Genomic DNA, 13,269 nt, shown 5'->3' on the forward strand with positions numbered 1-13,269 from the left:
CTTCCTCTCGACACTGTGGCTATCGATCAGCTCTCCTCTCCAGGCTAAACAGCACAGAGTCTTTCAGCCTGCCCTTGTCAGAGGGATGCTCCAGTCCTTCAGCAACTTCGCAGCCCTCCGTTGGACTCTCTCCAGTAGTTCCTGTGTCTGCTGAACTGGGATCCCAGAAGCGGACATGGACTCCAGCTGCAGCCTGGACAAGGCAGAGCAGAGGAGCCAGCCCTCCCTCCCTGGCAGCAGCACATGGCCGCCTCATGCCAGGTGGCCGAGCTGCGTTGTGCTCCTGCCCAGCGGGGAGAGCGACAGCCGGTCTGCTCCGGCCCTGCTGCCCTTCCTGCCTGGAGCCAACAGGCATGGCTTCCTTCCTCCCTCCCTGCCGCAGGGGGAGAGCAGCCTCTGCCTCCTGCCTTCTGTCCGCCTCGGGCTGAGCCCCCCTCGTTCTTCTCTGGCTGCTCTCGGGAATGCACAGCGCTCTCAGCAGTGAGCAGAGGTGACTGGGCTCAGAAGAGCTGCAGGTGGGAGCAGTGCCCCTGCAGCGCTGGGGGCCATTGCTCCTACGCGGGGCTGGCGCGCACGGGGCGCTGGCCGAAGGGCATGGCACTGACCAGGGCTGGCAGCGGCTCCAGCGGCCCCGGCAAAGCAGTGCTGTGCAGGGAGGGAACGGGCCCCGGGTGCAGAGAGATGCCTCCTCAGCATGTGAGCTGGGTGCCTGGCTGGTGCAATCGCGGCGGCTCGGCTCGGAGTGGGCCGGGGAGGCTGCGGCACGGGTAAAACCGGTTTCTGCAGTTGGCAGGGTGAGAAAGCCACCTCCTGCTCCGGCAGCCCCGCACCTGGAGCTGCAGCTCACCAGCTGTGGTGCAACAGGCAGCCGCTCTGGGGCTTGGTTTTGGTGGCCCGCCCTTGCTGCGGGGGAGGGGGGATGTCCCTGCCACATGCACCGTGCTGACCGTGGGGGCTCTCTCTTGGTAAAAACAGAGTGCTAAGCAGTCAGTGGGCCAGTGTCTTTGTGCCTGTCCCTCAAAGACTCATTAGTCCTCCAGACCTCAGGAGCCTCCTGTGGTTTCCACCTGTTCTTCATATGCTAGGAGCCATCCAGTACCCGAAGGGAGCCTACAAGAAAGCTGGGGAGGGACTTTTTGCAATGCCCTTTCCTGGAGGTGTTCAAGGACAGCTTGGACAGGGGCTTAAGCAGCCTGGTCTAGTGGAAGGTGTCCCTTCCCATGATGGGGGGTTGGAACTAGGTGATCTTTAAGGTCCCTTCCAACTTGGACCATTCCGTGCTTCATGTCTCTCACACCTCCCACCTTCCCCACTGCTACTATTCCCCATGCTGTACTGCAGCCCTTGTCTCCTGCTCTGGCAGCTTTGGCCTCCTTGCTAGGATAGAGGAGGAAAGTTGGCATGTTCCTAAGCAGGGGAAGAATCATAGAATCAACCAGGTTGGAAGAGATCTCCAACCTCATCCAGCCCAACCTAGCACCCAGCCCTGATGCCTCATCCAGGCTTGTCTTGAACACCTCCAGGGACAGTGACTCCACCACCTCCCTGGGCAGCCCATTCCAATGCCAATCACTCTCTCTGCCAACAACTTCCTCCTCACATCCAGCCTAGACCTCCCCTGGCACAGCTTCAGACTCTGTCCCCTTCTTCTGTTGCTGCTTGCCTGGCAGCACAGCCCAACCCCACCTGGCTACAGCCTCTCTTCAGGTAGTTGTAGACAGCAATGAGCTCTGCCCTGAGCCTCCTCTTCTGCAGGCTGCACACCCCCAGCTCCCTCAGCCTCTCCTCACAGGGCTGTGCTCCAGGCCCCTCCCCAGCCTTGCTGCCCTTCTCTGGACCCGCTCCAGCACCTCAGCATCTCTCTTGAATGGAGGAGCTCAGAACTGGACACAGCACTCCAGGGGTGGCCTGAGCAGTGCTGAGCACAGGGGCAGAGGAACCTCCCTTGTGCTGCTGCCCACACTGCTCCTGAGCCAGCCCAGGATGCCCTTGGCTCTGCTGCCCACCTGGGCACTGCTGCCTCATCTTCAGCTCCTCTCTCCCAGCACCCCCAGCTCCCTCTCTGCCTGGCTGCTCTCAGCCCCTCTGTCCCCAGCCTGTAGTGCTGCTTGGGGTTGTTGTGGCCAAAGATGCCACAACATCTGATGCTAGAAATTATTTTACATCATGTAGTAAATGATTTAGATTGTCACACAAGAGCCACTCCACACTGCTCTGCATATTTTTGGAATGGGGGCAGTTTTAACCCTATTTTGTGGGAAGCTCTGGGGCTTGCCTTGGAGGCAGCAGGGAGCATTTCAGCAGCTTGTCGGGCATGTTTGGCTCACTGAGTCCTCCCTGGGAGGGGAGCACTCAGTGCATGGCACACAGCTGCAGAACTGGTCAGGAAATATCTGATGAAACATTTCTGTGCCCAGAAGTGCCAAATCATCAGAATCCCAGCTGTCTGCAGGGGAGAACTGGGCTCACTGAAACGTTTATCAGGAAAATGTTTGGCATGTGTGTACATGCACAGGTATGTGTGTGTGATCCCACACCAGCTTGCTGCAAAGAAATGGCTTTTTCCTCTTAGGGAAAAGCTGCATTGCTTTCAGTTTGGATTTGTGAAAGAGTAGGGATTTGGTGGGCTTTGTTCTGCCCCTCCCTCCAGAGAAGGATTTACAGCTAAGGAAATGCAAATGCTGTGGTGTTTTTCCTTCTTGCTTGTGTTTTTAGTGAAAGTTGAAGACTTTAGATGGTGGTTGTTGTAGGAGGATTAAGGCAGTGATAAATGCTAGCCTGTAGCTAGATGTTCAGTGTTGTGTTGGGCAGTCAGGGTCTCCAGCAAATCCCACCCACTCTTGGCCCCTCTGTGTTTATACCCAGGTTTTCTGAGCCTCACTGTGACAAATCTGGAGGGGGAGTCACTGTGAAATTCAAGAGGCACAGGGATGTACTAGAGAGTGTCCAACAGAGATCTACAAGGATGATTAAAGGACATCTGCCTTACAAGGAAGGGCTGAGCGACCTGGGGCTGCTTGGTCTGGAGGAGGCTGAAAGGGAAGAAATCTTATGTCTGCTCATAAAAGGTGGTGTCAAGAAGGTGTTTGTCCCATCTGAGTGGTGTCCTGTGACTGGACAAGATGCAATGGAGACAAACTGTGGCACAGAAAGTTCCACCGCAGCGTCAGGAAAACTTCTTTAGTGTAAGGAGCACTGCAACAGTTGCCCAGAGAGGTTGTGGAGTCTCCATCTCTGGAGACTTTCAAGACCTGTCTGGATTTGTTTCTGTGGGATCTGCCTTAGATGATCCTGCTTTGGCAGAGGGCTTGGACTCACACCTTGAGTGCTGTGTCCAGTTCTGGGCTCCTCCATTCAAGAGAGATGCTGAGGTGCTGGAAGGTGTTGAGAGCAGGGCAGCAAGGCTGGGGAGGGGCCTGGAGCACAGCCCTGTGAGGAGAGGCTGAGGGAGCTGGGGGTGTGCAGCCTGCAGCAGAGGAGGCTCAGGGCAGAGCTCATTGATGTCTGCAGCTCCCTGAAGGGAGGCTGTAGCCAGGTGGGGTTGGGCTGTGCTGCCAGGCAAGCAGCAACAGAAGAAGGGGACAGAGTCTGAAGCTGTGCCAGGGCAGGTCTAGGCTGGATGTGAGGCGGAAGTTGTTGTCAGAGAGAGTGATTGGCACTGGAATGGGCTGCCCAGGGAGGTGGTGGAGCTGCTGTGCCTGGAGGTGTTGAAGCAAAGCCTGGCTGGGGTACATAGTGCCATGGTCTGGTTGGTTGGACAGGGCTGGGTGAGCTTGGAAGTCTCTTCCAACCTGTTTGACTCTATGATCTCTGGAGGTCCCCTCCAACACCTACCATTCTATGATGCTAAGCCAAAAGAGGGCAGATGATACAAGTCCCTCAGTCACCTGATGATGACCTGACAGCAGCAGCAGCAGCTCCAAGGTGTTAAAAGAAAAAGATTACAGGAGATGACCGCTCCTTGCTAAAAAGATGCCTTGGGTCCTGGATGATGCTTCTGGTCCCATGTGCTGGAGCCAATGGAGCAGTTTTCCTTGGGCTTGCAGTTGTCTGGGAAAGAGTGAAGCCTGACTGAAGCTTCTTTTGTGGTCACAGCTTTCCTCCTGTTGCTCTTTCATAGCATGATGGAATCCTTGCAGTTGTAAAAGACTATGGTCATTGACTCTGCCAAGCCTGGTGCTAAACCATGTCCCTCAGCACCACAGCTCTGCCTCTTTTAGACACCTCGGGGATGCTCCTTCCCCGGGAGCCTGTTTGTGGTTCCAGCTGGCTTCATGCCATAGCCATATCCTTGGGTGGGCTCACAGCAGTGTGTGGCAGAGAGACTGCAAACCAGACTGGGCAGCTGGACAGAGGTGGCAAAAATGCAGTCAAGTCTCTAACAAATGAGCAAATGCAAGGTGGTAATTCACAGAAGGCTGCAGGATGACTGTTCAGAGTGAGGGCTGGTTTTGAGAAAATGAACTTTCCTCTGTGTAGTGCATGAGCAATTGGTCATCTAATGAAGGTGAAAATGGGAAATGAAATTAAGCAAAGCTGACGTTGCTCTCTGCCAGGGTGAACCACTGGGACTGCTGCCACAGGATTCCAGGGGTGCTGGTTGCTTATCTTGATCCTAAGAGAGGTTAGATTACATGAGTGGTGAGGTGCTGTACTGACAGAGCCCTTCTTACTTTTTGTAAGTGGGTGAAATTAGAAGGAACTTTCTTCCCTGGCGCCTTTCCCCATAGCCTTCCTTGTTATCCCAGTGTTCATGGATGACCTCACCAGGTTTCTGGGCTCCATCACATAGCTCCACAAACCAGCTGAAGGGTGAGGTGGGTAAAGGAAGGTTCCTACAAGAGGGAGGTGGCACAGATCAGAAGGAGCAAGGGGAGCCAACACCTGCTGCCAGGCACAGATGTTTTGTTTTGCAGTTTCCCTTGATGGTGAGAGGAAGGATTCAGCACAGAGAGGATCTGCTCTGCCCTTGCTGCTTCTGGTGGTGGTTGCTCAAGGTTGCCTCCTGGCATGTCTTTGGACTTTTAATAAGCACTGTGCATGGTGTGATTTGCTGGCAGGTCCCAAGGACCCCCAGTCCCCCCTTTCATAAGCGAGCAGCCTCTCCTAGGATAACAGCTCCGTAGCTACGGAGCATCATCGGACAACTTCCCCATCATGCCTAAGCGGGAAGTGGTCTCACAGAGGACACATCTGCTCTCTGGGATGTGCAGAGGGCTGCAGTTGTCATTTGCCTGCTGGCTAAAAGGAAGGTGACATTGAGATACAGGGAAAGAAAAGGAAATAATTAGGCTGGAACTCCTTTGGGCCAGAGATCTGCCCCACGGTTTGCTCCACGTGGAGTTCAGTGTGCACAATTAATGCAAGATGTTTAACCCTTTGTTGGGCTGCAGGTGAATGCCACCCAGGCTGCCACCTTCTTTAGCAAAGGTTGGCTGGGGAGCACATCTCTCCAGTGAAAACCAGAGGCTTTGCTGGAGGGTCACATCCCAGGCTGGGCTGCGTCCCAAGGCTGGCTTGCTTTTTTTTTGCCCTCCAACACAAGGCAGCCTCTGTCTTTGGAAATGGCACAGGAGCCATTGCAGGCATATCAGAGAGGGAGAAAAATACACAGGAAAGTGGACTACAGTGGAAGGGTTGTCTGATAGGAAACCCCGGACAAATCAATGCGTTTTTCCCCAGGAAACCCAGACCAGTTCCATAGAGCACTGAAAGATGTGGGCCCACGTTTTTGACAAGGGAAATAGTTGCCTGAAGAAGCTGATAGCTGGGAGAGGGATTTCTCACCTCCCCCCCCCCCCCGTTTGTGTTTGGAGGTTGCTGGAAGAGTAGCAGGATTTCTGATGGGCAGGGGGTCCAGGGCACAGGTCTCCAGGGGAGGGAAATCCCAAGCCAGAGCCCTAAAGTAAGGAAAAGGAAATTTTAAATCATTCATGCCGGGGGAAAAGGAGGGGATCCCAGGTCACCGGTGGCAAAAAGGTGTGTAGGAGAGAGTCTGTCTGCCAACAGGAAGGGGGGTGTTAACCCTGGAAACCCCCTTTGCTTTCTAGGACGTGGCTGTGCTGCAGGCTCACAGCCCGCTTGTGGTTTCAGGGGCGGGTGTTTGGGTGCTCTCAGAAGCTGAGGGAGCTGCTTCCTCTCCTTTGGGTTTAGGTTTGTATCGATTTGTTTGTGTTTGTTTCTCTTGCCCTTTGTGTTTGGTGTGCATTCAGCAGTGATTAGCGGTTAGCGCTCTTGGCTGCGGTCTGGGATGTTTCACAGCTCTTCAGCCCTTATCTCCAAGCATGGATAAACCAGAGCCGTTGGGAACTCTGGGGGTTAGGCTACCAACTGCAGCGGGTCCAGGCTGCCTCAGTGTGAACATCGATTTGTCTGAAGAAAAACACAAAGTAGCCTCACACAAACCTCCTCATCCTCCTCCTGAGCCCTGCGAGGGTCCCTCACAACCCCGATCTTTGTTGTTTCCATGTAGAAATCAACTCTGACTGAGGATGAATCCATGTTTAGAAATGCTCCTCTCTTACCTTCCTTCTGTCAGCAATCCCTGGGGGTACATCGGGATATCCCTGGGGGTACATCGGGATCTCCCTGGGGCTTTAGCTGTCCTGCTTTTGCTGCAAGCAGCCTTTGCTGTGAAGGATTTTGCCCCAACCTCACTGGTGGTGAGGGAGGTGTGGCTGTTTTCACAGACTCAGAGTCATGGAATGGTTTGGGTTGGAAGATTGGTAGACACCTTTAAAGGTCGTCTAATCCAGCTTCTTTGTTTTGGTTTGGTTCGGGTTTTTGTTGTTCCCATCTTCTTCCCAGGAAGGGTCTAACTCACGAATCTTGGTCGGAATCAGAGAAAGAGGGGATGATAGGCTGCAGTGGTGCTGGGACAGCCAAGAGAAGGGATGGATGCCTTCTCCTTCGAGGAGACCTCCGTGTCACCGTTGTCCTGCCCTGCAGGATTTTCCATCTCTTCGCTGCAGCTGGCTTCCCTCTGGGGCCTGGGCCGCACATTTGGTGACAGCGAGGGGCTGGTGGGGGGAGAGGGGCCGGCGGCTGGCGCCACTGTCGAAAGGGGATCTTGCTAACCACATCCTCAGCCTCACCGCCGCGGGTCGGGGCGGCCGTGCTGCGCACCAGATGGCCTTGCCGGTATGGCCCCCCGCCACGCTGCCGCCACCGCCGGCACTGCCTGGGCCAGGGCGGGGGGGAGAGCAGAAGAAGACCTCCGCAGGGGCTGTGCCGCCGGTGGAGGCAGCTGGCACGCAGCCGCCCCAGCCCACGCTGCTGTCGGCCGAGCTGCAGCCGCGCGGGTCCCGACGAGCTCCCCGGCGCCGACCATCGAAGGCGGATTTGAACGCCGCCGACAACGCCGGTGGTGTGCCTGGCCCTCTGCAGTCATTCTTTGTGCCACAGGCTGCTTCCTGCCCCGAGCTGCTTTTATCTCTCATTGTTTGCTTTTTTCCAGGTGGGGCCGCGGGCTCCCCACTGCTCAGCCTCCGGGGCTGCCTCCGCCGCCGCCTTGCCAGCCGTGCCGCCGGCTGCAGCGTGCTGGCGGAGAGGCCACCTTTGTCTGCCAGCCCCTCCGTCCTCCCTCCTCCTCCTGCCAGAGCTATTTTGGGACACGGCAGCTGAGCCGAGAGGATTGTTAATTGTTCATCAAGCCCCTTCCAGCCCGCTTAGATCACGTGGAGATTAGTGCACCCTGTCACACTCTTCCCTCCGCCTCCTCTTGTGTCCCCCCCTGACCCGCAGGGGTAGGGGGCAATGCCCCTTCTGCTGGCAGACAGATGGATGTCAGGCGCGTCCCACTGTGCAGATGCCAGCTCCACCCAGGTGTCAGCTCCCACACCGTGCTGAGCCCCGGGTATTCTGGAGATGCTGAGCCGTGGGTATCCCGGAGATGCCCTCTGCTCGGAGGGCAACCCACCAGCAGGCAGGAGCCCAGAGCAGGCAGGCAGGCAGACAACAAAGCCACCCCAGGTGCTGACCTCAGAAGCTGCCATGTGACTCTGCCTCCAACTTACTAAAGCATGACATCAGCCTGGGAGGGAAAGGCAGGGTTGCCACCAAAACACTGCCCGGCTTAAATGGGCTGCTTGTGCACTGCTGTCGAGATGGCCTCTGCTTGCACTGCTGCCCATCCTCTCCTCCTGCCTTATCACAGGAATCACAGGGTGCCAGGGGTTGGAAGGGACCTCCAGAGATCATCGACTCCATCTGTCTGCCAAGGAGAACCCATTAATTCTGTTTCAGTAATTTCACCATGGTGGGGCAGCAGGACTCAGAGGTCATTTACTGTTCTTTGGGACGTTGAGAAGCTGATGAAGGACAGGGCATTATCTCAATCAGTTTCAAAACAGAGCCTTATTAGAATCATAGACTGGTTAGGGTTGGGAGGGACCTTAAAGATCCTCTAGTTCCAGCCCTCAGCTATGGGCAGGGACACCTTGCACTAGACCAGCTTGCCCAAGGCCCCATCCAGCCTGGTGTTGAGCACCTCCAGGCTTTGAGCCTCCATAACTTCCCTGGGCAACATGCTCCAGTGTCTCACCACCCTTACAGGAAAGAATTTCTACCTAATGTCTGATTTCAGTCCAGCTTCCTCCAGTTGGAAGCCACCGCCCCTACTGCTGTCACTCCATGCCTCTGCAAAAAGTCCCTCTCCTGCCCTCCTACCGCCCCTCTCTAATCCTGGCAGGCTGCTCTGAGGTCTCCCCGCAGCCCTCTCCTCTGCAGATGGCCACCTCAGGGAACATTCCTCCTCCCACCTCTTGGCAAAGGGCATGAAACACAGGCAGGGGCAGGGCAGATGTCAAGGTGTCCTGGGAATAACGTGCCAATGGCTGTGCCTGACGCTAGGTGCAGTGCTGGTGGGTAAAGCCAGTGATAGTGGGTACAGCTCTGCCAGCCGGCCATGTGTACCTCTGCTCCTCCTTGCCTGCTCTCAAAAGTCCCCTGTCAGCACTAATAGCGGTGAGGGACCTCTCAGTACCTGTTCCCATCCTCATCCTGCTTATCCCTGGCCAGGGCAGGGAAGAGGCTGCTGGCCCACCTGCTCCTAGGCAGGGTAGGTAGCCAAGATGCAGTGACTGGAGAGAAATGGTGCCTCATGCCACCGGGGTGAGGTGGCGAGTGGCAGAACAGGTCAGTCCACTCGGATCCAGGCATCTTTGCTCAGCAGAGCTCTCACGCTGTGTCTCGTCTGCCCACGTTCAGCTTTTCCCAGCCAGTGGGGTGGCTTTGCACTGCTGCTCCTCATCTGAGCTGGCAATACACTCAGCTGAGATGTGCCAAACATGGCTTTATCCTTCCAACCAGGGTCATCTCTGCTGAGGATGCAGGTGCCCACATCCTGCAAATACTAGTCCCAGAGCAACACGTCTGGCAGGACACAAGCTGTTCTGCAGGGGCACAAATCCCGTGCCACAGAGGGGACGCCACTGATGGCAGCCAGACGTGCCAGCTGTGAGCAAGAGTGTGACTGCAGCCCCAAACATCCAGGCCCAGACCTGCCCCAGCTGGTTAGACTGACCTGAGGGCTTAGGCCAGGGTGTTGCCGGCCCTCCGAGGCGCAGGGAGCAGGTTCTGCTGGTCTGGAAGCCCTTGGTTCCCACCACCAGGGCTCACATCCCTCTGGCCTCCCACGCCGGGTGTGGAGGGGACAGCCCCACTCTCTGCAGCCAGGTCTGGCTCTTCTGGCTGGTGTTGTGGCTGTGCAGTTGAGCATGCTCTGGTCTAGTTGTTTAAGTCAGAGCATGGCAGGGTTATGCAGGAGGAGTTGGACATTTTGAGATGACAGCTCTCAGGTTGTCATGCTGTTGTGTTCAGCATCCAGAGACTGGCATTTGAGGGTGTTCCAACTGCACTGGAGAGCAAGGAAAATGAGCATTTGATCTGAGCTTGGGGTTTTTTGGAGGAAGGCTCCTCCTGTGTCAATTCTATCTTGCTGTGGCTGAATCTTCACCTGTTTTTGTTACTGCTATGACAAGCTACCTTCTTGTCCTTCCAGCAAGCCAGGACCTGGTGGCAGATTCTGTCAATAAAGCATCATATCAGGCTACAGCTCTCATTTGGGTTCTGTGGATGAACCTCTGGGGGAAAAAAAGGGATGGAGGTGAACTGTCATGCATTATCTGGGAATGCAAAATGATTCTCGAGGTGACACATTGAACTTTCTTAATTTTGGGCCCTTTTACTTCTTGCCTCCATGCAGACGGTGATTGCTCCTTGGTGGAAGGAGCACTTTGAGCTCCAAACCTTCCCCCCTGCCCCAGACTTGTCCAGGAAAGGAGCAGCACAGAGCTTTCTTGGATGCTTTCCTGGCACCTGGAGTGGTGTCTGGAGGTAGTAGGCTGTCCCTCACAGTCCTCAGCCCCGAGACTGGCCAGGCCACCAGGCTAAGTTGCAGTTGGGGTTTCAGTTACCAAGCAAGCGTTCCACGTTGCCGTGTTGCCCAATACCCCGGAGACGCTGGTGGTCTCTGTGTTATCCTCACCCATCCTCCCTGAGTGGTTCCTGCCTCTGTTACGGATTGTCCTCTTCTGTTCTGGGCTTTATGTGAGCTTCGTTGACAGACCCCTGGAGCAGATCTCCAGCTGACAGCTGGGCAGGTACAGCTTTCTGCTCAAAATCAACGTAGATTTTCCTGGAAGCACTTCCCCCTCCAGCCAACACTCTCACCGGTTATTTCTCCTAGCAAAAGAGACCGGTGCTGAAGTTGGGGCAAACGTTTCCATCCGGCACAAAACCAGGACTGCTCTTGGTTTGGGTTTTTTTAACTGACCCTTACAAACACGTTAATTGCTTTGACCAAAACTCCCGCCGTCGGCCTGATGACCCCAAAGTGGAGCCCCTGTGCCGCTGCAGCGCCTGGAGAGTCGCCGTGGCAGCCTACCCGCCGTCCCCACGGCCGCTGCCGGAGCGGCGGGCCCCACCACCCCGGCGGCCGCCGTCCGAGCGGGGCAGTGCCGCTTTAAGAGCCTGTCCGCGGGGCCACGTTTCGAACCCGCTCCCCGGCCTCGCCATTCGCCGCCCTGGGCGCGCGGGGCCGGCCGGGCGCGCCGATTGGCCGCCACGCGGCCGCTATAAAAGGGGCCCGGGCGAAGGTCCTCGCCTCAGTCGGCCGCGCGGCGAAGCTGCGAGCGCAGGCAGGTGGCGGAGGGAGGCGGCAGGCGCGGAACGGAGGAACTCCGCGGGCACCTCCGTCTCGCCGCCGTCGGTTTCCCTCATGGAGTTCAAGCTGGAGGCTCACCGCATCGTCAGCATCTCGCTGGGCAAGATCTACAGCGCACGGGGCCAGCGCGGTGGCCTCAAGCTCCACAAGAACTTACTGGTGTCGCTGGTGCTGCGCACCGCTCGCCAAGTCTACCTGAGCGAGCCGGACTTCCCGCCCGAGCCGCCCCCCAGCGCCTGCGGGGCCCCCGCAGAGGAGTCGCCGTTGCCACCCTGCTCAGCCACCACCAGCGCCTGGGCGGCCGGCGAGCTGCTGCCGCCGCCCCCGCAGGACGAAGCAGGGGACGGCCCTCGGCTGCCCGGTGCGAACTGCGAGGGCTCCCGTCTGCGGCGCTGTTGCTGCGGCTGTAGCTGCTACTGCGCGGCGGCGGCCGGCGAGGCCAACAGAGCCACTACCGTTGTGGTGGGGGCCGCGGCGTCCCCGATGTCACACTGCGCTCGGAAGCGGAGCGCCGGCGAGCGGGGCCAGGCGGGCTCCCCAGTGAAGAAACCCCGCCGAGAGGTGGAGGAGGGGCCGCCGCCGGGTGACCAAGAGGACATGGAGACGGGCAACGTGGCCAGCCTCATCAGTATCTTCGGCTCCAGCTTCTCTGGACTGCTCAGTAAGGAGCCCAAGGGTCGGCGGCGGGCACCCTTCGGCAGAGGCGAAGCGGCGGGGACGGGGACAGGGCCACCCACCGAGACAGCGTCCGAATCGGGACAGATCTGCTACGACGAGCCGGTGCTGCGGACCCTCAACCCGTGGAGCACGGCCATTGTGGCCTTCTGACGCGCCGGCCCCAAAGACTCACCGGCCGCCGGCGGCGTGGGGGACCCGGCGGACGGGCGGCCTGACAGCCGGACCGAGAGGTGACCCTCATACACGCCCTGCTTTTCTCTTTCCTTCCTTCCCCGCACCACCAGCCCGGCGGAGGAGGACGGGCAGCGCCGCGGGACTCCGGCGCCGGCGAGTCCAACCGCCCGGGAAGGGCCTCGGGGCAGCAGGGCAGCAGCACTTCCCCCTTCGGGTCCTGTCTACCGGCAGCCGCCCTGGGAGCGTCCCCCGGCCCTGCCCTCCCGGAATTCCCCTTCCTGCCTGGGGGAGACTCTGGGGCTGCCGGTGGCACCGGGGAGGAGCCCGCTGGGTAATAACCTTTAGCTCGGGAAGTATTAAATTTATTAAATAAAGTCTCTATTTTGAAAAAAAGGTTTAGGTCAGAAGTATTACATGGTGCTTTTAAAAAGTATTTTATTGAGAGAAACGAAGTTTACAGACGCTCCGAGGGCAAGTGCTTGAGCCCGTTCGTTAGGTAACTCCCGGTCTTTGTTGTATAAAGGCTTGGGGCTCCCGTAGGGATTTTTGTACAGTGTTCTCCGGTGATGTATCTTGTTTTGTATAAAATGGAATGCTACGTGTACAACACGTATTAAATATTTTTCATCTGTGCAAGCCTGGGCCCCGTTCGTGTGTGTCGTTCTCCCCCACCCCCTCTGCCACCCCGCGCCTGACTGGGCTGGGGAGGAGGAGAAGTGGAGCCGCGGGGAGCTGGGCAGGCAGCAGCCAGGGTGTGGTTGCTGCATGACTGTGGCTGGATCCACCCTGCCTCGCCGGAGGCTCGGGGTGGGTTGGAGTCCAGCTCCTCAGGGATCCGAGGAAGAAAGGGAGCTTCTGTCGGGGCAGCTGGAGTCCTTCCCAGGGTCTTCCCGCTGCTCCTCCAGCTTGCAGCCGCCTTCCCAGGACCGGAGCTGCCGTGGCATTTGAGGTCTTGCTCAGAAAGTACCTAATGTGTGGAGTCATTCCGTGGGTGGAAAGTGGTTGCTAAATCCCAGAAGAGCAGCTGTGCGCAGTTCTGACCCTGTGGCGCAGCCAGGGTGAGGGCTGCTCTCCAGCTTTGCTTGCCCAAAGGTCCAGGCTGGGGTTGTGTGAAGCGTTCCAGGACAGACATTGCTCCCTGGGATCAGCTGCTCTGCCCTAGACAGGTTTGCAGGGCTTCCTCTGTGCTGCTGTTTGAAGAACAGTTAAAATGATGACCATCAGGTGGTGTGTGTGTGTTTTTTCTCCCCATT

The 13,269-nt window shown here is 57.4% G+C and overlaps 1 protein-coding gene across 1 annotated transcript; it reads left to right on the forward strand.

The window, feature by feature from the left end:
* The first annotated feature begins 11,162 nt into the window (after positions 1-11,162).
* IER5 (immediate early response 5) lies at positions 11,163-12,652 on the forward strand. Its single transcript, XM_064148187.1, has one exon. The coding sequence runs from the start codon at positions 11,219-11,221 to the stop codon at positions 11,990-11,992; it is 774 nt and encodes a 257-aa protein (XP_064004257.1). The 5' UTR covers positions 11,163-11,218; the 3' UTR covers positions 11,993-12,652.
* The last annotated feature ends 617 nt before the right edge of the window (positions 12,653-13,269 follow it).

Source organism: Pogoniulus pusillus, chromosome 8, assembly GCF_015220805.1.
Source record: "Pogoniulus pusillus isolate bPogPus1 chromosome 8, bPogPus1.pri, whole genome shotgun sequence".
In the NCBI taxonomy this organism is placed as follows: Eukaryota; Metazoa; Chordata; class Aves; order Piciformes; family Lybiidae; genus Pogoniulus; species Pogoniulus pusillus.

What these genes read in the sequence shown, in the direction of transcription:
- IER5 (XM_064148187.1), top strand. Translation starts at nt 11,219, where the DNA reads ATGGAGTTCAAGCTGGAGGCTCACCGCATCGTCAGCATCTCGCTGGGC.